This window comes from Dermacentor variabilis, chromosome 5 (assembly GCF_050947875.1).
Source record: "Dermacentor variabilis isolate Ectoservices chromosome 5, ASM5094787v1, whole genome shotgun sequence".
Lineage (NCBI taxonomy): Eukaryota > Metazoa > Arthropoda > Arachnida > Ixodida > Ixodidae > Dermacentor > Dermacentor variabilis.
The window spans coordinates 152130563-152154658 of NC_134572.1; the positions used below are offsets into that span (position 1 = coordinate 152130563).

Below are 24096 nucleotides of genomic sequence, written 5' to 3' on the forward strand. Positions count from 1 at the left end.
AGAAAGTTAACTTCTAGTGACTGTTGGAAGCGGAAGTTCGGTTTAGTGCCTGAATTTTGTTAAAAGGATTTTCAAATATTCGACCGCATGAAAAAATATAGAAGCATGAAATTTACAGATTCATAGCTCTGCATCAATAACTGGTAGCGTGGTTCTGTAAACGGCATCCACAATACAATTTTTTTTATATTCATGTGTAACATATCAATTTTGTCCGCTTTAGATGTGCTATTAGATGCAATTCACAGAATTGTATTATCCTTTTTTGTTGTTGAGTAACAGAGTTGTAAACTTGATAGTTTCGTTTATCGAAAATTTTCAATTTTTGCTGATTTTTCATAAAAGATTGACGACCTAACTCGCAAATTCGAAACCAACAGTCACCAAATTTTAAGTTTTTTTTTTCTTTCAAATGCAACAAACCTCGTCAAATTTGGTACAGTGGTTGCCGAGAAAAACGAATTCTCCTTTTATATGCATTTACATAGGAGCATCCGAGCTAAAGTTTCCTTTTAAAGTTACTGGCTGCCACGGCGCTCGCCTGCTTTCGCACGATTGCAACCTCATAATTAGCCCTGCAATATTGCAAGCTGGTAAACGATGGGGCGTTGTAGCATTATGGCACGAAATGAGTGATGTGTTATAGATGAGGAGCGAGACCCACTAGGACATTATTTCATCTTCTTTCTGCTGCGTTGCTTTGCCGGCGTTTCACGACTGATTGCAATCTCGTAATTCATAATTTCATAAGCCGAATAATTTCAAAAGGCAACCATTTTGTTTTTTTGCTTTGGAAGCCGATCGCCTTTTCCAATACCACCGCCGACAGCTTGACACTTCCTAGAGGTTGCCAAGTCAGGCACTGAGCGTAGTTGGTCTCTTCGTATCTTCGTATCCCTTTTGTGACCGCTGGTGTCGCGGCGCATGGGTGCGTAGTCATTAGGCACGTTTCGTAATTCGCGAGCTACGCGTGAGCGGAGGAAAAAAAAATAATTGTGCATTGTATAGCGCGTGGAAAACGAACAAATAACTACGTTCCAGGATTCAGTAACGGCTTTCGCATCGGAATGAGGTCCCTACCCTAACCTAAACATTTTAAAGAATTGTTTAATTATTCTTCTCTTCTTAGCCCGGTCTACGAGAAGAATGCTGGTGGCGGAGACGCATCACAGGTTTCATAATGGCATATCAATTGTACCAGTATTCTTTTTAGCATATTCGCTAACGTTAACGCGAACGCCCTGTATAAGCGGATTCCTTATACCATGTGTCTCGGATAAGGCTAGACAAGCTGTTCAACAAAACAGAAAGCTTTGAAAACAAGGTGCAAGATACCATTATAAAGCCTAAGGTGCTCGGGTGTCTGAGGTCTGAAGACCGAATACCACAAGTTTGAAGAACGTATCTTGCACCCTGGTATTTTATCTTTTTGTTCTTCGAGCGGCTTGGACAAGGTTAGGTGGGACATCGTATATGGTATGTGCTGTTTTCTGCTGAACTATTCGGACAGGCGGTGCACGAGTAATGTCCTATAGCGTTCCGCATAAAACCTTCACCCGACATATCAGAGGGTTCAAATCAAGGCGCCTAGGAGTTGTCTGAGCGCGAGTGTCCTATTTGGGGACAGAAAACTCCATGCAATCCGAGCTATAGCAACGTGACAGCGACACCTCTAGGTACCCGCAGCGGCTAGAAGCACCGGGCCATTCAGAACACGACTAAGCGGCCACCGCCCACAACATGTCAGCATGCCGTCGTACGTGTTACCTCACGAACTTATCACGCCTAAAGACACCGCACATAATTCGCTTTGAACTATTCTTTCATTTATTCGCCCCTGCAAGAAACGATAAAAAAAATGTTCGGCAGAACCAATCTCCCGATGCTTGTCGATGTGAATGTAATTAGCACTGCAGTAATGTAGCGACACACCGTAGCACCACCGCCGATACGCGTCAGATGTAAGCAGCTTGGCCGTACTCTCGCGCTTCCTCTCGCGACACATTGCGCCATCTGCCGGCAACGCCACAAAGCCCACGTGTGGCGTGTCTGCGAATATTTATTCAGAGAAGATCGCCCGAATATATATCACGCGGACTTGTTTCCGCTGACACCAGATAAATTTCAAAAGCTTTTTTTTGGGCGGGGGGAGGGTGGGGAAGTCAGTGAAGAATGGCACAAACGCAGCGGCACCGTGTCTAGTGATCCAAATGGGTGTCAAAGAAGTTAATGGAAATGCCGCACATACCCTGTTGCACATACTAAGTGACCCAACTTGACGCCAAAAAGGTTCATTCAAGCTCTGCCCATAGCCAGTCACACGTTGTTGCCAGTTGCCAAGTTGACATCGAAAAGTTCATTGAACAGCGGCGCATACCTAGTGCCGCGTACCAGTTACCCAAGGTGTTCAGATGGTTGGTTTAGAACCCTGTTCGCTCAGGACAATAGCCCAACGTGCTACCTACATTGTAAGAAATCTTTATTGAAAAAAGAAATTTTCTGGCAGCTGGCCTGCCAGAAAATTTAGGTTATGGTATCTTTTCTGTTTTCACTTCTTTCTGACACACTATGTTTTATGTCTTAAAGTTTTTTCTGTTATTACGGAGGTTTTTCTGTCGGCAACTAGCAGAAAATTTCTGTATAGCTTTATTTTCCCTCACCAAATTTTCTGTCATTTCACAGCTTTTTTTTTTCTTTTCATTATTCACAGACATTTTCTGGGAAGTACATTTTCTGTCATTTCACATAATTTATTCCGTCCACACAACTTTTCAATGACTGACATAATATAGCGAACGTTACAACTGGTACCTCGTCTCAGCGCAATGAAATATTTCACTGCTTTTATGCGACTGCTAGAAATGGCAAGTAAGTATTGAACAATATTGGTAAATGCATGTGCAATATTAACCAATGTCATCATGACAGTATTTTACGATGTCTTTCAGCATCATGTAATTAAGGCAAATGGTAGATGGGTGATAGAAAAAAAAAGGCAATTGCCCTTCCTGCACTGCCTACGAAGGACAGCTGCTAAATAACGTATAGAGTAAAAGCACGCACAGTATGCAGCAATAGCAAATGTACAGCAACACATATGATTCATCATAAAACAGTAATACAACACAGTGAATGCAACACAAAAAGTAGTACTATATGTACAATGAAGACAACCTGTCACTAAAGTATGATGGCAAGTATACGCATATTGAGAGTGTCTTGGGCAAATTTTGCCTTCCTCGACACTAGTACATAATGAAGCAGCTAGTGAGATACAAGCAACAGGACATAAGGCATGCCACAGGTTGTTTGCTTCTGCAGTGTAACCAAAATATTGGACGTACTAAGTAGGGTGAATCAATCTTGCGGAATAAAAGAATCATAAAAATGTAAATAGTAGTCCAATACAGTGAACATACAGCTCATCACTAGACTGTAACGGCAAGTATATGCATTAGAAAAATTATGCAGATTGGCAAATTGTGCCTTGCCTGACACTAGTACTTCATGAACCAGTGAGATACTTGCCACAAGTCATAAGGTATGAGACAGGCTGTTTGCATTATCACAGTGTAACCATAAAATAATACGTTCAATATTGTTACTGCAATAAATATAAAAAACGATATAGTAATGCAACGAATACAACCGGTCAAGAAAGAGTAATGGCAAGTATATGCGTAAGGAAAATTGTGCATATCGGAAAAATGTGCCTTGCTTCACACTAATTGCCAAAACAGCGCGAAACAAGACTGGGCAACAAGGCAAATAATGACATGGGTGCCCACTTTCAAATGTTTGTCCCTTGATGTTGCCACGTATAAATACACACATGAACCACCAGCATGAAAGCCGAAAGAACAATCAAGGTGACTGACACACACCTGTACAACTCTTTTCTTGATAGTGCCCGCGATGACACCAACACACACCTGTTACCTGCACGTGCAATATTCACTGCCTCGATAATCTTGCTAACCCGCTTGTCTCTGTCACGGTTGATAACATGACTTCAAACAAAGGTAAAAAAGAATTAGAATGAGCCCGTCACCTAGATTGCGTCCCACATTGACTGCACTGCAGGCTGTGGTGGCCCTGATTGCTCTCATTAACGTTGTAGTCATTGTAGCCTGTACTGCAGTCAATGCAGGACTCAATCTAGATGACGCGGCCGTTCGAGGCCATGCGTGCCTTTGTTTGAACAGTCGGATTACCAACCGCCAAAAAGACAAGCAATTTAGATAGCATATCGAAGCAATAAATATTGCACGTGTAAGTAACAGGTGTGTGAACGTGGCATTACTGGAACATCATCAAAGAGATTACGTTTTTATATCGTTGGTTAGATCAACAATGGGCTGAGTTGTACCGATCATGCTTTTCAGTTTCATACTGATGGTTCGTGCGTGCATTTATAGATGACAACAGCAAGAAATAAACAGTTGAAAGTGAGTGTTCGTGTCATGTGCTTTTTTTTTGTCCCGTCTTGTTTTGCTCTATTTCAGCACTTACGAACCATCAAGTCGAACAACAAGCATCAATTCTGCCGGACTCTAATACTGCATGAAGCAGCGAGATACAAGCAACAAGACATAAGGCATGATACAGTGTTTGCAGTTTCACAGTGTAAGCATAAAAACTTGATTCACTCTACTTAGTACGTCCAACCTTGCAAATAATATACCACAAATATAAAAATTAATATATTTATACAAAAGAGAAATTAGTATTACAATGGATACAACCAGCCACTAAACTGTAATGGCAAGTTTATGCGTAAGGAAAGTGTCTTGGGTGAACTGTGCTTGATACTAGTACTGCATTAAGCAGCGAGGTACAAACGAGACATAAGGCATGCCACGAGCTGTTTCATCATCATAGTGTGAGCATAACACATTGATTCACTCTACTTAGTACGTTCAATTTTGAGAGTATGATAAATATAAATACTAAAATAGTATTACAATGCCATGAATACAGCACAGAAAGTAGCCATACAATGAATGCAACCGGTCATGAAACTAGCACGAAGTATACACATAACGAACATTGTGCAGTTAGCAAATTGTGCCTTGCTTGAACACTAGTACTGCGTGAAGCAGTAAGATACAAGCAACAAGACATAACGCATCAAACAGGTTATTAGCATTAGAACAGGGTAATCACAAAACATTTTTGATAATTTAGAACAGTTAAAGTTGAAGTCTTGCAACGATGTGATAAGGGAAGCAATTTTTGGAGACTAGCAATGCTGCTTTTTCTTTGTGCTTCTATATTTGTTCCGCTGCCAGGGTTCACACCTGCAATGGTTCTGATGCAAGGATAGAATATCGTTACACTTGGCACAGTGAAAATATCTGTATTTTCTTCAAAGAAAGAACAAGATTGCTGACCCCAACCACCCTAAGAATTTATTCCTATAAAGCCCACATTTCAGTAATTTTTAGTGTTCAATACAAAACCAGCAACTTCCAAGCCAAAATGAACCTTTCTTAAGTGGTCCTTTGGATCAGGTTTTACGGAGCCTAATGTTTGGTTGATCGGATGAAAACTATCTACCAAACACTATCACTGGATGCTAAAGGGATACTAAAGATACCTCCATGCAAATTGTTGTTCTAAGGAAAAATTTATATTGTGGCACTTTCCCAATTCATTGACATTTGTGTGGCCGCAAAAAATGCATTCATTGCTGAAAAAGCAAACATTCATTGCTGCAAAGCAAAAACCAACAGCATCATCCAAATTTCATTCCATACTTGATTAGTTGTTTGAGTCCAGCAAACATATTTCAAGATTGCTTTTGTACGTATCAGCAATATCATAAAAGGGTCCTATGATAAATTAATGTGTCTATAACATTGATCGTCACTCCGAATGTGAGAAGTGCAAAAACCAAAACAAGAAAGGCTGTCGCAGCTCAGTTAACAGGTGAACTCGGTGCATATCGCTGTGTGAACTCCAGGCAGAGGCCCGTCTCCTTGGGTCACGCAACATCGAAAGCAATGTGCACGAAAAATATGAGCTTGAAAGCCTGGCATGGGTTGGTTCCATGCATCACAGGCAGGGTGTTAAGGCATATGGTGAAGCTCTTTGCAGTAAGAAAACTGCCTCCTGCACAAAATAAGTTTTCAATCAGGAATGCTTTCCCGTGTGTGGTACCACAGAAAATTATACCTTTTGCATTAAAGAAAGAACATGGCATGTTCCCAACTTCCTCATCACTGGCAGATTCCTGGTGCAAGTGAAAGTTAAAGGCAGATATGAGTTAATGTCTACTAAAGTAGCAGCATGTGAAAACTAAAACTTTACGCTAGTTACAAATAAGCGTGTGGCACAGCATAAGTATGTATAAGGCATTTCAGTGCTTGCTCAGGCTCATGATAATGTTCCTCCTCGACACTCTGTAGTGAATCAAATGCTTTGGCTTATATGTAAATAGGTGTCAACCAGACGCTAAGGCCCTAAAAACAATCATGGACATTTAAACGTGTTGGCTTAATATTTTACAATACTGCGGCTAATATATAGCTATATACAAGGTATTCCATGTAACTTCAGCCGACCATTCAAAAATATTCAACTGCCACATAGCTAGACAAGACCAAGGTGATGTTTTCCGTCGCTTCGAGATACTCAGATTATTTTTTTCATCCGCCTAATTAGATAATTACTCTGGATTAATTAATAAACTACTCAAATATTATTATTACATTAAAAGTGTCAATAAGAAAATTGCAGAGCAACATAAATAACTCCCGATAGAACTTTCTGTTCCTCAATCCGTACTACCTAAGTGTTTTTCCGAATGTGAAAGAAGCCCGCAAATACACGCGAAACTCCCGCGCAACAGGCTGCTCGAAGCACCTCCCGTGAGCGAGTCTACTTGTTTCTGCATGAATAAAAATCAATAACAAACATAACGTATCCTTATGCGCTTAAATTTGGACGAGAAACGAGTTTGAAAACCCCGCGCTTTTTGACGTACTCCTCAGCGAACCAATCGCGTGCTACCCAAGCCTAAAAACTTCCCACCTTTATTCATCCGGATTTTGTGGTGCGGATACCGGCTAACAAAGCAAAATTTCTGCTCCTTTCATTTTTCCTCAGACTTTCCCGTGTCCCTCACTTGCATTCTCTCTCTTCTGCGCGCTGTGCATTCTTTATTAGACACAGTGAAGGGGAAGTGACGAATCAGTGTTAAAGCGGCAATCGCGCGCACGCTATTTCGAAAGAATAGCATTCGCTCCTAACGCAAACGCAGGAGTGCCTTTGGCTCTTTGCAAGCGCATTACGACGCTCCGAACTAGTTGGGGAGACTACTAGTCTTAAAGTCTCTAGCGGAAACTATAGCGATCCATCCACTCAAGATTTTGAAAGATCAAATAATAATAATAATATAATATTTGGGGTTTTACGTGCCAAAACCACTTTCTGATTATGAGGCACGCCGTAGTGGAGGACTCCGGAAATTTTGACCACCTGGGGTTCTTTAACGTGCACCTAAATCTAAGCACACGGGTGTTTTCGCATTTCGCCCCCATCGAAATGCGGCCGCCGTGGCCGGGATTCGATCCCGCGACCTCGTGCTCAGCAGCCCAACACCATAGCCACTGAGCAACCACGGCGGGTTTTTGAAAGATCCCTCAGCGATTCATTTTCGCTGCCCTTTCGATAGCAGTACAAGCCCGCAACAAGAACTCCGAGAGACAACATAAAGTTTATCATTTATGCCGATAAGAATGTGCACCACTCACTTTGTGTGTCAATAGCCTGACCGGTGAAAATCACAGACGCAGCACTCTAACCATTCTAGCAGCACGCCGGTATTGCCGCCGGTCACGTTCGTCCCACCATGTATGATTGCAGCACCGCAGAAAAAGTAAGGACGGCGGAATGTACATTGTTTCTCATTCTCTTGGCTAATATTACGCACAATAACGTTTTTGGCGCTTAATATATGCGAAGTGGCTGATAAAGAGTTGCAACTGTTTTTCAAATCACTTTTTGTTTTGTAACAGAGATGCCCACGTGACCAACCGTTTGGTTATTCGGGGATAGCGGCTCAAAAACAGAAAATTACTGGGGTTTTTTTCGTGAACGTGTTTCTTTTTAGAGCGGAAAACAGGTATTTCCTGTATCAGAACAGAAGATTTCCGTAAGGATACCTGCTATTTGGGACACATTTCTTACAGTGTATTCGACCATGGACCAGCCAGAGACCTAGGTTTGCGGCAAATTGGTTCATGACATAGATAGATAGATAGATAGATAGATAGATAGATAGATTGATAGATAGATAGATAGATAGATAGATAGATAGATAGATAGATAGATAGATAGATAGATAGATAGATAGATAGATAGATAGATAGATAGATAGATAGATAGACAGACAGACAGACAGACAGACAGACAGACAGACAGACAGACAGACAGACAGACAGACAGACAGACAGACAGACAGACAGACAGACAGACAGACAGATAGATAGATAGATAGATAGATAGATAGATAGATAGATAGATAGATAGATAGATAGATAGATAGATAGCCAGCCAGCCTCCGAAAGTCCGTGAAGTACGTAAGAATGTTAATCTCATTAACCTTTTGAGCAATCCATTCAAGATGATTGTCAACGTCGGCGAATAGCGCATGCGCACCGCTGAAGTGATATGGGCCCAATAGCACAACTTCCCAAGCTGCTGCACTGACGTCGATAACTCTACGTGATGATAATGAGAAATTATCGTCAACGTGTTTTGGCAGACGGCATGACAGTGCGACGACGACGTCAGCATGATCAAGGCAGCATCAGGCCAACTGAATGACGATAGCCTGACGCACACGATGCTGCCATGACGATGGCGCGACGACAACGTAGTTACAGCTGCGCTGAAGTTACTGTGGAGCGAATAAAAATTACCAAAAAAGAACAGAGGGCTGGGCACCACACGGACACCACACCGACTGGACCGAACGTAGGAGCATGAACTTTCAGTGAGAAACAAAGGCAGTACGCATCGGCCTGCGCATTGCTTGGTTTGCAAGTAAAGAAAGTAACCAAACCACAGCACGCGAGCTTTTGGAGGCTTTCCATCTTAGAAAGAGAGGCAGGAATTGCGTCATTGACAGATCGATCTGCCAGCTATTTTTTGTCTTCGCACTGCTGAACTTGTACGCATGCGCAATATTCTGTACGCTTCTTTCCTTATGCTCGGCTGGGGTACCGCAATAGATCACTTGTGAGTAGTAGCACCTATGGTGTCCAGTCTTCTCTGCATTTGCTTTTTATTTGCGATACAATGGCTTCAACAAGTAACAACTAACTTGTGAAAGAACAAATTATTTCGCATTTCCGCAAGCGTATGGACGATGGCATTACAACGGCGGTGCACCTGCTTCTTCTTCCCCGCTTGTTAGGGAGACCAGTTACCTTTCAGAGCATTCGCTTAAAAAATCCATGAGCCATTTCACTCTGTGCGCTTACCAGCGAAGCTGTTAAGCGCACGACACAGAGGTGACACAGTATTTTGAACAAAGGTACGAACATATTTAGTGTCCTGATCTGTGGTCATCGTGAAGATGTAGGTATGCCCACGCACATTTGCATATCACCTCTGTTATTAAATGTGTGCGTCACGCAAGACAATCGATGGCTCATACCCCGTAAACGCGGTCTCCCCATTGCGACGACAGAAGTGAAATTCTACGCTGGAATGATGAGGGGCAACGGAGATGGCTGTGGAAAAAGACGGCGACGCTCGAGCAATTGATGACGATGGTACTTTTGAAGCGAAAAGCTTCACTACGCTAGTCAACACCGCGCTTCGCACGAGCCGGCGTATGTCGGAATTGGCTCCGTAAGCGTGTTCGGAGTCGGCGCAGGTGGCCACTGCCGCGCGCTATGCGTCGTCGTTTGACGATCGCCGCACGCGCGTGTTTATGGCGGAGGCCGACTATATAACCGCTTGCCAGAGAATAGGCGTGCGCATTCAATAAGGAAAGAGAAAAGAGTGATACTACCGATACAGAGAGCTGTGTTTATGGCTGTGCAGAAATCGCAAGACAATAGAGAGTTTTAGCTCAGCGGGTTTACGTTTCGCTCCGCTCGCGGTCTCCACCGTTGCGCCAGCGGAGCGGCTAGCGAAAAAACAATTTTAGCCCGGCGGATCACTCACCCGCTCGAGCGGAGAGAGCGGGGCGCTCTGCTTCCCCACCTAGTGGTCCGAATAGGAGTTACTGAGAAGTGAATTTGAATTACGCTTGCTTTTATAATGCAAGAAATGTTGAATAAAGATATATTACATGTTCTCAGTACATTATTTGTTAATAATATACTGAGTACTAATGTACGGGTCAGCGCCGCAGTCGCCGTCGTCGATGCAGAACTGCCGGCGTTCATGTTCGCGGCTGGCATCTTGCATTTCCCATACACGCCCGCGCGCGCTTACGCACGCTCGCGCGCTGCGTATACCCTCCGCTGGGGAGTGCTTTCCAGCGGGCGTAAACGCTGCTCCGTAAAACCGCTGGCCGCCTCAGCGTTGTACGCATGCGCAGTCGTGTCTCCGCTCGCCCGCTCCGCTCCGCTGGCCGTAAACCCGCTGGGCTAAAACTCTCTAATGTGCCCAACAATTATGAATAAAGAAGTTTAATAATCCTGCATAACTTATGGTATATATTATTGATAAGCAATTTGCATAACTACACAAGGCACACGTATAGCATAGCCATAAGCTAACCAAAGCATATACGTAAGTTAAACCGTACGCATAACCGTAGGCTAAATCATAAAGCATAACCATAAGCTAAACCGTAAGCATATCCATAACTTAAACCATAAGCATATCCATAAGTTAAACCGTAAGCATATCCATAGGCTAAATCATAAAGCATAACCATAAGCTAAACCGCAATCATTGCCATAGGCTAAATCAGCATAACCATAAGCTAAACCATAATCATCACCGAACCTTTTCGCTTCGAGATATCCAGGCTTAACCTTAGCTAAGCCCAAGTCAATTTTTCTTTTTTTTTTTTTGCACAACGGAGCTAGCGATAGAAGAAGACGACGACGAACGCGCGAGCAGTGGCACGAGCCCGTTCGCGTGGGTGGCGCGGAGAATATTTTTACAGCCCTTTTTCAGAAAGTTGTAGGGAGCATTATTTTTCAAAAATCTCTGTTTTGCCTTTGTGTCTGGGACCCCTTTGGCTCGAAGTTGTCACAAGGGTAGTTCGAGGGCGCATTACAGGTCTCCGAGCCCATATGGTTATGTGCCATTGAGCTTGAACCTTTTCTTCGCTATCACTAGGATCGGGCCACATGGTGACAGATTCTGCACACAGACGCCACGAAACCCCAGATCGGAGCTATATACAGCTTCGCTCTAAAAATCATGCAGATCTCGTGCACTGCGGAAATCGGTGCAAGCGGTAGTGTGGTAAGCCGCCGAGACTAAAAGGCGCATATCGACAAGGCAGGCGTGGCGGACTCCGGCGACGAGCTGCGCCCAGCAACCGACAGCCCGGGCGGCACGAAAACGTGACGCAGTGCCACCATAGACCAGCCACAGCATCTAAACGATCAGACGCTAGAAAGTCCCAGAAGTTCGCGCGACAGCACATGCGTATGAAAAATGTAATTGACGCTCGGTGACGAGCGTGCCTCGCAACCCGGTCACCCGAGAACATGTGTTGCCCTAAAACATGCGTGACCAAGAACACGTGTTGGCCGAGAACATGGGTTGACCGAGAACATGTGTTACCCGAGAATATGTGTTGACCGAGAGCACGTGTTACCCGAGACCATCGGTTGCCCGAGAACATAAGTTGCCCGAGAACGTGTGTTGGCCAAGAACATGTGCTGCAACTCGGTTGCCCGAGCGCATCGGTTGCCCGAGAACATAAGTTGCCCGAGAACGTGTGTTGGCCAAGAACATGTGCTGCAACTCAGTTGTCCGAGCGCATCGGCGCTTTGGCCAAAAACATCCGACCACCGACCGCCACGAGAACAGATGAAGTCGCATGAAGCTATTCGCTTTCGCGCACTTTTAATTTTTTATGCCGTTGGATGTCCAAACAACTCGAAAACTTAAACGCACAGAGACATGTATTCTGATATCCCAACTTTTTCCTGACTTCTACAGCGTTGCAACCTGAAATGACACCAGTGGAAAGTATCAAATCAAGTAAGCTCGAGAGAGCATTTGTGCACAAGTAAATCATCGATTTCTGTTTGCCAATATACGACCTTCTTTTGTGTAGGAAATTGGCCCCGAAGAATCCACTGCTGCTCTTTAATTTGAATCACCCGTGGAAACACAGAGGACTATAGAAACAATCTCCACGGGACCTGTCACTCTGCCACTCAATGTGAATCAGCCAGTATTGTCGACACATATGAGAGACGCCATAGTCCAAAATACGTGGCACAACTAATGAATCCAATTTTCCTTATTGTGTAGCTCATAGCAAGACGCTCTGTTCTCGCTACGATTGACGAATACCTCATTATCGTATTCTCATGTTTCGATAACATATTTTAGAAGTAAAACTGCTTAGGAGTATTCAGACTATTAGACAGGGAACGATTACAATTGAGGATTAAAGCCAAATGTCACAGCAGCCTACCATTTGCAGGTGACATGGTCCTGTTCAGCAATACTGGGAATGAACTCGAAAAAAGTTATTGAGGACATTAGCCGAGGAAGTGTAAAAGAAAGGTTGAAAATTAATATGGCGGAAGGCAAAGGTTCCATCGCGTGGAGAGAGAACAAGAAATCATGACTACCAATCGCGCCTCTCCAACCTGTGCAAGATTATGTTTAACCAGGTCAGTTACTATCAGGGATGCGGATCAGAAAAGAAATTTGCAGAATAATAAAAAAGGGTTCGGCGCGCATACGACAGACAGTACGAAATCGTGGCAGACAGTTTCTCGTTAGCCTTAAAAAAAGAAAAGTGTAAAAGCGTTGCCTTCGATGTGTTATGCAACAAAAAAGTGTTAAGCGTAACTTTAGGAGACAGAAAGACAACAGTGCGACTTAGAGAGCATATTATGCAAATTATGGGGAAAAACGGAGCAGAACATGCCATGGCCGGTCGTCTGCATGTGGCAGATAAACGCTGGTCTATAAGAGCTACCGAACGTGTGCCTAATGAAAGGAAGCACAGTCGAGAATGGCAGAAAACAAAGTAGTGTGATGAAATGAAGTAATTTGCAGGCAAGACTTGCAACAAACCAGCGCAAGAGAGGGGTAACTGGAGATCGCTGAGAGAGGCATTTGCCCTGCAGATGAAACAAACTAATTCCCAGGTGGCCTTAGCTATCCCCTAAGAGACGTGAACGCCTCGTAAAGCCTACTGTAAATCCCCTTAATCCTCCTTAATTCACCGTAATGCACCTCAATATTCCTTAATGCACCTTAATTTGCCCTAATAGACCTGAATCCACCCTAATCCACGTTAATCCGCATTCGTCCCCTTAATCCACCCTAATACGCCTTATTCCTTCCTAATCCACGCTAATCCACCTTAATCGACCTTCATCCGCCCTAATCCACATTAATCCTTCTTAATACACCCTAACAAATCACTGATCAATCATGAGTAAACTTTGCTAATCATTGCTCTTATGCAATCAATGCAATCAATGCTCTCATGGACGGCTGGACATGCTTTAGTTCGCTTCTGGCCTTCCTTGGGTCACGCGATATTTTCTGTACCTCACAATGCGACCTTGAAACATAGCTTTAAGGATTTCGCCTTAATAGACTCACGATGATGATGAATATTCCACACTAACGCGACTTATTGCTTTCTTTTAGTTTCATTAGACAGTTTTGGTACTGAGCCATGACGATACGCACGCAGCACGCGAGCGCTTTGCGGAGCGTTGGGCCGCGTGTCACGTCAGGACTTTTAGTACTGAGAAATGCCTACGCACGTAAGTGGGCGAGCGTTGTTAGATGCCGGGTGCGTCGGAGCGTGTTGACCGCGTCCACCAGTGCGTCGAAGCATCGGTCGAACTATAGACGCTGTTGATCTCGCCAACGCGATGTAACGTGTTCGCGCGTTCAGGCTACGTCGAACTATATTTAAGCATTTAAAAAACTTTACATTTAATACGGATACAATGCACGAACCATATCGAGAAAAGTAAAAGCCGAGTACTCGCTTTCTGAGGCTGGCACGGTCATTTGCGACGAACTGCGCCAACAGGAGGCCACAAACAGCGCACACTGAACACTTTTTTCAAAAACAAAGTTCCTATTTTTCTGCTATGCATTGCTATGCATTGCAGTGCAGGATCCAGGAATTACTTCTGCGCGTCCACTTCACGCAGCAAAGCCACAACGTAGGCCATTGAAAAGTACAGCCTTCCTATGGTCGCTTTTGACTCCGCCGCCGTTTTGCGAAACTCCTTTGTCTGACGCTCTCCCGAACAAACGAGAACCCGAGAGCAGCGCGCAAGGCTCCCAACTAGGCTATAATTATTGTTACTTTCCTTCGAAAATGTTTTCATGCGAAACAAAACCGCTATGAACCGTTACGGAATAGATCTTTTTTTGTTCCAGAGCATAACCGGAACAGAACGTTTTTCAGTTGAACGAAACTAATACTTGAACAAAAAGCATTTTGTCCCTACACCCCGCAAAGAATACTTGCGGTCGCTGGCAGGAGAATTCGTCTTGTGTTGCAGATAAATTGGCTCATGATAATTATGATGACAAGCGATCTGCAAGGACTAATTTGCTAGTGATGAGTTGCTAAGGAATAAATCGTAGCAGACCAGAAAAAATAAAAGCTATGGGCACTAACGTTTACCTAACTATCCTCAATTTACCGACAGATTGAAACAGAGAACGATCGTAGCGCCTGCTTTCAGCAGTGTCCTTAGTCCGCATTCAAACTTTGGATGAATGTTTGTGATGTCCGCAAACACAATAAACAATGTACATTTTTCATGAGTCGAAATTTGGGAAAGCGCAAATTTCTTGCTACCACACGAGGCGTGTCAGCAACGTTCCCTTCCTTGACTTTATGAACGCATGTGGCCAGCACGATCGGCAGGTACGACCTAAGGTCCAGCGGAGAGTTTACCAGGCTTTAGCACGCAGAGGCACCAGGTGGTTGCAGCTTTGTTGCTCTGGACCTATACCATCGTGCCTCGGCTGGTAGAAAAGGCACAGAAGAGAACACTGTGCTCTCGAACCGAAGTTACGTAACGAGGCATAAGTTGTCTTTCCCTTCTCGTCCTTGTTCAATTGTGCACTGGAACGATGTTTCATAATGCTAATGATAGCCAACTAGCCCAGCTGTCCATACTTAGCGATAAGTTATCCCGTTGGGATCCGACTATGAAGAAAGCCTGCACGTAGCCAGGTCACCTTGCAGATATTCCCTAGAGAATGGTGCCTCCACACTGTGATCTCATGAGTGAGCAAACCATGTCGCCGGCGACCTTCGCGCAAAAATCACCAGCCAAGCTCTCAACTGCTCTTTGATGTAGAGCCAGCGCAGTGAAGAGGTTACGTTGTGAAAGTACGCGAATGTCGTGCAGAATTCTACACACAAGGGCTGAAGGGTGGAGAGGCCGCACCTTATACGCAGAATCATCTTTTCCATTACTGTTCTTGAAGCTTGCTTATCTAACACTGGGTTTTCTTCTGTATGCGCCTGGCTTTCTTGAGGCAATAAATGGATATTGTGCTTCTATGCCCTCTCTCGGCTCTCAAACGAATGGCCCCAAGTCTCTCAAATTTTACGTCAAACTCCGCGCGTCTTGCAGATGAAGACGAACGCGTAAAGCTTGCACTGCTTCCGCGATTATCCTCGAAATGACCTAGATGTCCGTCACCACATCTCCCCTTCGCTGAAAGTCTTTTTCGCACCCCCAAGTTTACGAGCAAAGACGTGAAATTATATTTCGGTGACTTTCAAGCCACTCTGGAATCGCCGGTGCCGAGTGCGCACGCCAAGATCAGTGCGAGGCTATAGTGCGGTCAAAAATCCATGCCACGCGGCCACTTTACTGGCTTGCTCATTGCATCAAACTTCGACAGTGGAATTCACCCAATCTTACGAACTCTCCATTGCATTCACTGGACGCTGGCCTGCGACTTTGCTGACCACCGGAATCCCCGTTGTGAAAGGATTCTTGTCTGTCGCATCAAACTGGGGGCGTCGCATTCACAAACGTTAATCCTTTCCTCATCAGTATGGCCTACAGCGCCGCATGCCATCTTTGCAGATGTAATGAGACTTCAGGGCATATTCTATGACGCTATCCATCTATCGACTCTTAACGATATGCTCTGCGGGCTAGTCTTAACCGCCTAAACGAGTGTTTCTTCTCACCTTAAGCGAAGTACTCTAGTATTCACAAGGTCATTAAAGCGCTAATGTGCTTTCTAAAGGCAACTTGAAATCCAAAATCAAGAAGGGGGCGACGCAAAAGGTATAGCCCGCTAAAGGCAACTTGGGAAAACACGGCGAAGGCGGGCGATGGAAAATGAAGACGATGAGCACGGCGAGAAAAAGGTAAAAGCAGGAGCTAACGTTTCGAGGAGTGGCCCTGTCTTTTTCAAGGCAATTTGGTCATGCGAGCACTTCGGACTATGCTTGACTTTACATTAATCGGCCGTTCCACACGAGTAGGGTAGTCAACCGGGCGAGAGCGTGGCTGACCTCGCTGCTTCCCCTGTTTTATCTATCTCCTGGCTTGTGTATTGATGCGGAAAATTTTTTTTATATTAATGTACCTTGCTCGGGCTTCGAGTTATAATGGAGAGGGGAGACCTTACATCACAATTAACGTCGTCGCAGCGGCTCGTACATTCACCCGCACGCGCCGTCCAAGTGTCGTTTTTCTTGCTGTCTCGCTCAATTTTCCTTGACAGTGAAATTGCGCGCGGATATAATGGGCCACTTTGTCACAATCAAACCTATTCGGGTCGCACCGGTGTTCTCGTATCTCGCTTTAAACCATGGATGCCGTGACGTCTACTCGCCGTCCTTTCTATTAAGTTTTTTTTCTTAGTTATGAAAGACTGTCAGCAAAGTATGAACGGGAGTTTGTGCGCTACGCGCTCGGTGCTAGGTTAATTTGACAGTCAAATCTCTTTGCTCCATGTGACGTTGCTTGAACCACAGATGTGAAACGCAGATGGCAGCAACAAGTCGGCTTCTTGCAGGCGCTTATATGCGGATCTCAGCTCGCGGCGGCACCACGGAGTCTTCATACGAACTGCATTTCATGAAGATATCGTTCAGACCATGCGATTATATACCTTCAACCGGTTTGTATAGTCTAGGGTATTGAGATGCCCGCTTCAGTGAGCGGATAACGAGTAAAGTAAGCCTGCCAGTCCTGCAAAAGCAACTTTTGTTACCGTTTGCATTGAGAAATGAACCAAGGTCACGCACTTACCGCATTTACCGAAGTTCGCTTCGGTATTTGCCACCCGGTATTAATCATCCAAATGGTAAACCTTTCAAATTAGCGCCGGCCATTGGAACGAACGTCAATTTCGCGAACGGCAGACCCTAATAATATAGCGTAAGGTTTCGTACAAAAAAAAAAAAGGAATCATGGAACTGTCACCATTCAGCTACACTGGAATCGATGGACGATACTTGGATTGATCTAATTTTCGGGCTTACGCCTTCAGACGTTCTTGCGGCATTATTTATCACGCTTTATCTTTGGAAATGCCTTTAGCACATAATTTTATTTTCTAAAAGCATGAAGACACTATGTTTCGGAGCATATGAAAAATCATTGCAAAGTTATGCGCTTATAGCCGAGTTGCTTGCGGGAAATGATAAGCTTGCAATGCCACAATGACATTGATGCCAAATAGGACGACGTTTATACAAATTAATCCTCTACTCGTAATTTCCATGCTGGCTAAATCGTCGTACATTCAGCCCTCGCAGTCATTAGCGCCGGAGCTCTTGCTGGTGTGTATTTCTATCATTATTAACTCCCTTCGCCAACTTAACTGAGAACAGGGGCAGTCAGCCTACTTAGACACTGGCTAACGTCCCCCTATTTCGCTTGCTTGCTCTCCTCTTCCTCCTGCTTCCCTCTTGCAGATTTTGTCTGTAATATTTGTAAATGTAAAACTTTGTTGAAAGTACAGACTGGCGGCTACCGGCACTGTCAGAGTCGTTCACTGTGCCCCTTCTCTGCAACTCAACTTTATCGAATCCCATAACATGTTTACAACCTACATGCTCCTAAGTGTTGGCGACCTTTATCAACGCTGTACAACCAACACAATAAAAGACAACGTTATACAGTCAGGTGCATTTGTAGCACATAGTACAAGTTTCTTTCTTTCTTTCTTTCTTTCTTTCTTTCTTTCTTTCGTTCTTTCTTTCTTTCTTTCTTTCTTTCTTTCTCTCTTTCTTTCTTTCTTTCTTTCTTTCCATTGCTAAAATAGAATGAAGGGGACTAAGATAAAAGCTGCAATTAGGCAGCTTGAGGTGCCCTTAGCCCCCGTGTTACATGGTGGCAGTGAGTAGCGCAATCAACCGTACGCAAAGAACATTACATATGAATATTAATTACAATCATCAATCAATTCAAGAGAATTTTCTATAACGGAACAAACAAAAAAGGAACAAAGAAATCGGATAAGGACAAATAAAAGCAATGCAGATAGTACGCACCACCACATTACATACACTTGGCAATGCGTAAATAAAAGTGAAAATCGCGTACACTTGACGATGCATAATTAAAGGTGAAAAGATAGATACGATGATCGATTAACATTGGAATAATTAAGAGAAAGAAAAGGACGAGCAAAAATTATGTCATTACAAACATTTAACGAGACACACATGCGAATACAAGTGAAAAAGAAATTACGCTTGATTCATTATTTAGGAGAAGGTTCTGATAAGTAAAGACAGATCTGAGCGTGTTGTGTTAATGATGTCAATGTCAGCGTGATGTAATGAATTAAGCAGTCTGGGTAATTTATTTTTCGTCATTTGCAAATCGCAGTTGGTTCTTGAAGAGGGTATAGACCAATATTCTCCGTGACGGGTAAAATAGGTAGCTGTATTTCTTTGCAGACAAGCAATTGCATTAAATACGCTGTTTTCAGAGTTTGAGTTTGAGTGCCATATACGAAGGAGAGAACGGTTGTATAGAGAGTAGATTGTAGGTATGTTGTATTGTTTAAAGAGGTGCTCACTGTGACTGTGATATTGCACGTTTGCAATGATACGTACGATCTTTTTCTGTAATAAGTGTATTTTCCTGAGGTTAGTTTCAGTTGTTGTGCCCCACACAAGGTGTGTATAGTTAATGTGTGATGCAAATAGTGAGTGCTAAATTAATGTTTTTACGGATGTTGGTAGACGATATCTGTTCTTGTTTAGCATTCCTGTGATACGACTAAGCTTTTGTACTACAGAGTCTACTTGTCGATCCCAGTTTAGCGTACTAGAGAAGTATGTACCTAATACTTTAATGTCATTTACTATTTCCATGCTCCCATTGTTCATATTTGAAGTGTGGCTTTGTGGAATCTTTGTGCCTTTCGCATAAAAGATTACGGTTTTCGTCTTATTTGAATTTAATTTTAGATAATTTTCTATAGACCATGAGGATATGTTCTGGAGAAACTCGTTTGCGCTGTTTATTAAATTAGTATAAGATGCCGATAAAATAAACACACTAATATCGTCTGCATATATGATAAATTTCGCCTTGCGATAGATCAGAACAATATCGTTTATATATGAGTCACCACTTCTTTTTGTCGCCAGATTCCTGTACAAAATAAATTGCGAGCATGAGGAATGCGAATACCCCTGCAGCCGCAGACGACTCCTTGCTTAAACGCAATGATTGATGTAGCTATGAGACATGTTTTTTTTTTTAATGTAGCTGTGAGACATGTGAGACAGACACGTTGTAGATTTTATTCCTTTTTGGCTTTAAATGAAACGACTGTCAATAAACCACTTTATCTGGAAAAAGTTTTCCTTTATAACTACGGCACGCGATAGTAAAGGAATCTTCCAAATCTAGACTGCTGCGTTCAAATAACGTTAGAAACGCAGCTGCAGTCCACGTAGGTCACCAATTTTCAGCTACTCGCATACAGCTGTAACTGCAAGAACACAAGTCTCTGCACGTGTGACAACTTTCGCAAACTTCGTCATAATTAGAAGTAGCTACGCGGCTGTCAAATGACCATATTGGCGAGTAAGCAAGAAATCAGCAAGCTATGTTTATAGTAGATGGCAACGTCACAGTGGACGCGTTATAAAATCCCAGGAAAATGAAAGGTTAATGGCTACGCAAGATAAGAACGGCTGCTAAAGCGAAGGAAGAAGCAGTGAAAAACCTGGTAAAATTCTGAGGTAAAGAAATGTGTAATTACGTTCATGACGAAGAGAAAGACGGCGAAGAAGGAAATAGTGTCAACGCAGCGCCAGTGGTATCTGAACCCACAACCTACTCAAGTAGTGTATTGTCTGTACCCTAGAGGTATAGCAGAGAGAAAGATAATTTGAGCTCTGCTGGTAAATTACCCTTGTGAAATGCCGAAACCGCTTTCTTGCTAATAGAAGAGGTTTTGCAAGCCAGCAAAGACGCAACAATGAAAGACGCGTGGCGATGCCGTCTTGAAGTTACCGCACAAGCTTCCCGTGATGTCCTTAATTTTGAACGTGACTGCTCGTGTCTAGTTAACGTATTATCAGTAAACATGGGCTACATTTTATGCTAACAAGGTCAAAGACAGAACTTATCGAGCTTAAAGAACATATATTGAGCCACAACGGCTAAAATAAGAAAAGACGCTTTGAAATCCTTGAAGACACACCAACGTGCAGGCTATAGGGTGTCGTCGCTAAACTTTAAAAAGAGATAAAAATTTCACCTTGATTTTGTTTTCTTATAATCAACCTCATAAATTAATGAAGATAAATATTTTAACAAATAATTTATCAGACTAAACAGTTCTCATGTTTCTCGTTTGTGCTTGTTTAGGTTGGGCTCGGAGGGTTCTACGACCTCTTGGCGAGCTCACATCCTTCGGTGATAACTTCTTTGGCAACATTATTGGCGCACTCAAAAATAGCTCCCTTCAATGGCGAGATGCGGTCGATTATGTCACCACCGTGTCTCTACAATACAGAACTCATGCCGATAATTCCAGTGATAGCAAGCAGTATGGCAAGTTGGTCTTGTTGGCTGTTCATCACAGTGAATACGGCGCGAAGTATACCCGTGTAGCGCGCTGTGTATGTCTATTCCTGTCTGTGCTGTCTAATTCGCGGTGTACCCACAGTCAGATAGCTATAATTTTCACCTACTCGTAAAATATTATAAGAAACACCACTTCTATTGGTCGAAAGCTTAATGTAATATGGAAGCAATAGCGCTGATCCGTTGCCTAAAGGAAAACTAAAAGTCCAATATCATCCGATTAGACGGTGCACAGATAACCAGAAACGTTCCTTGTCCCGTGCAGCAGAGCTCGAACAAACGGCACACCTAATACAAGTGTGTTTATACCAGCAGTGCTTGCCACTGTAGCGATGAAAGGGCAAAGCGCGCAGACTGTGGGAATTTTAGTAGAGTGAGCCGAAGAAGTGTGATTGGCTAATCGATTTTTAGACATGACTAATCAAGCATACTTGATTAATTGGTGATGACAGATCATTGATTGATTGATTGATTGATTGATTGATTGATTGATTGATTGGTTGATTGATTGATTGATTGATTGATTGATTGATTGATTGATTGATTGATTGATTGATTGATTGATTGATTGATTGATTGATTGATTGATTGATTGATTGATTGATTGTATAGACATCACCGATAGGTTAACTGACTCATTGCAGGTGGACCTCCGACACGTGGACGAGGTGCAAAATCAGAGCTTGGTGGAAATTGGTGTAGACCTGACGGAGTTCTACCTCAGCGTCGAGTGGGACATTCTCGAGGTGCCCGCGGTGCGACACGAGAAATACTACACATGCTGCGAGCACCCTTACATCGACATCACATTCAACATAAGCATGCGCCGCAAGACGCTCTTCTACACGGTCAACCTCATCGTGCCCTGCATGGGCATCTCGTTCCTCACCGTACTGGTCTTCTACCTACCTTCTGACTCCGGCGAGAAAGTTGCCCTCTCCATCTCCATCCTCCTCTCTCTCACCGTCTTCTTCCTGCTGCTGGCCGAGATCATCCCGCCTGCGTCACTAGTGGTACCGCTGCTGGGCAAGTACCTGCTGTTCACCATGGTCCTGGTCACCCTGTCCATATGCGTCACCGTCGTAGTGCTCAACGTGCACTTTCGCACGTCATCCACGCACAGAATGGCACCCTGGGTCAAGAGGGTGTTCCTCCAAGTACTGCCGCGCCTGCTCCGCATGCCCCGGCCCGAGCAGGAAGACCCCCTCTTCAAGCTCGTGGTGCCTAGTTGCAACGGCGCCGAAGCGACGCGAGACCCGTACGCCACCGCCTCGACGAGTGCGTCACCGGGCCCCGGCTTTGAAGACGGCGTATACCAGCGGGACGAGGACCCGATCGTCTGCAAGGTGCACGGTCTTCGCAGAACTGCCAGCGAGACGTTCGCGGAGTACGCGACGCAGCCGTCTTCCGTGGGGCACCGCCAGGCGTCGCCACCTTCCCCACTGGTTGGCGGTGCACCAGCCATGAGGCTTCACTTCTGCCCTGAGCTGCAGCGGGCGCTCGAGTCCGTGCACTTCATAGCCGACCATACGCGTCGATATGAGGATCACATCGAGGTAGGCCACCTTTTCGTATTTTTGCACATCCATTTTTCTTCTATCGCAATTTCGGCGAATACGCACGTAAGCTTGTAATACAAGCAGTTGTGAAACAACAGCACGCTGCTTCTGGTCTCTCTAATACTACACCGGCTCTCGACATTTTTCTGTTCGGTGACATAGTGACTGTTGTGTAGAGATTGTCCTGTTTAATATGGAGTTTAACTCTCCTTGTGGAATAAGAGGTAGGAAGTTTTCACATTCCACCGCCGGCACGAACATCACGTCATACTGGTCCTTCATTAAGTGTTGCTCGCCCCAAAACGCGCGCTGTTACTTTTTCGTCCTTGTTTCGTCTCGTGTAGTTGTAGACTGGAACGGCCTTCCTTACGACACCGCTGCCATAACAAGTTCATCTGCATTCGCGGAAGAAGTGTCATCGATTCTCTCACCTTAACTAATATTGTTTTAACTATTGTTACAATCCCACCCATTATGTAATATCCCCGTGTGGGGTCTTTAAGGAAAAAAAGAAAGAAAGGAAGAAGTGAAGGGAGAAAGCACATCGTTTTCTATTTTCAAGTTCTTGTAGCCTTGTGTGAGTCCAAATTCACTTGTGCATCATTCATATTACACGACTGCTGTCCCTTGCTAAAAGTTATGTGCGTTATCTATAATGCTACAGTAATTAAGTTAATGTCTCAAAGAGCTTGTCATCGCCTTCGGTTTGCCCCGTTCCGCCTTCTGGCAAGGCCTTGCGTGACGTCATCAGGGATGAACTGACTTCTTTGACCTACCCCGCACCTCGACCACGTATGACGTCTCTGTTGGAGCGACGTTTATTTGGCCCAAGTATCGCACCCGCAAAGGCACACACGCGATGCTGATGATCACACACGGAACTGACGATGAGGATCGATCAACCTAGGATAATGATGGTAATATACAGATGAAAAATACGAGCGTAATAAACGCCGAAACTATTGAGGGATTTCCCAAATACCGTCAAGTAGAAAGTTCGCAAGAACTGCACTTTTCACGTAAATCTACTCACATGAATAAATGCACCGTTGATACTCCTGGTGATACTTTCACCGTCACAACAGCATCATCTAATAGTAGCCCCTCTGTCTGCAAATGTTCCAGTATTTTATGTGGTATCAGGGCGTAGGTTCAACTAACTCTAAATACAGCGGCACCAGGGTGACAAGAGGATGAAATAAGAGTTCACCACATTCTCTTCTTCGTATTTGACTGAAACATTACTGTTCATTTTGGGAGGCTTACTTTGGTAGAAATGAAAGCCCGGAAAACACCTT

General features: G+C 44.0%; 1 protein-coding gene across 1 annotated transcript in view; it reads left to right on the forward strand.

Moving 5' to 3' along the window:
* The window catches only part of LOC142583251 (acetylcholine receptor subunit alpha-like), a 338298-nt gene that overhangs the window by 312830 nt on the left and 1372 nt on the right, over window positions 1-24096 (forward strand). The window contains exon 6 of the mRNA XM_075693642.1: window positions 21884-22795. Within this exon, the coding sequence (XP_075549757.1) occupies window positions 21884-22795 (912 nt within the window). The remainder of the gene's footprint in view (window positions 1-21883; window positions 22796-24096) is intronic.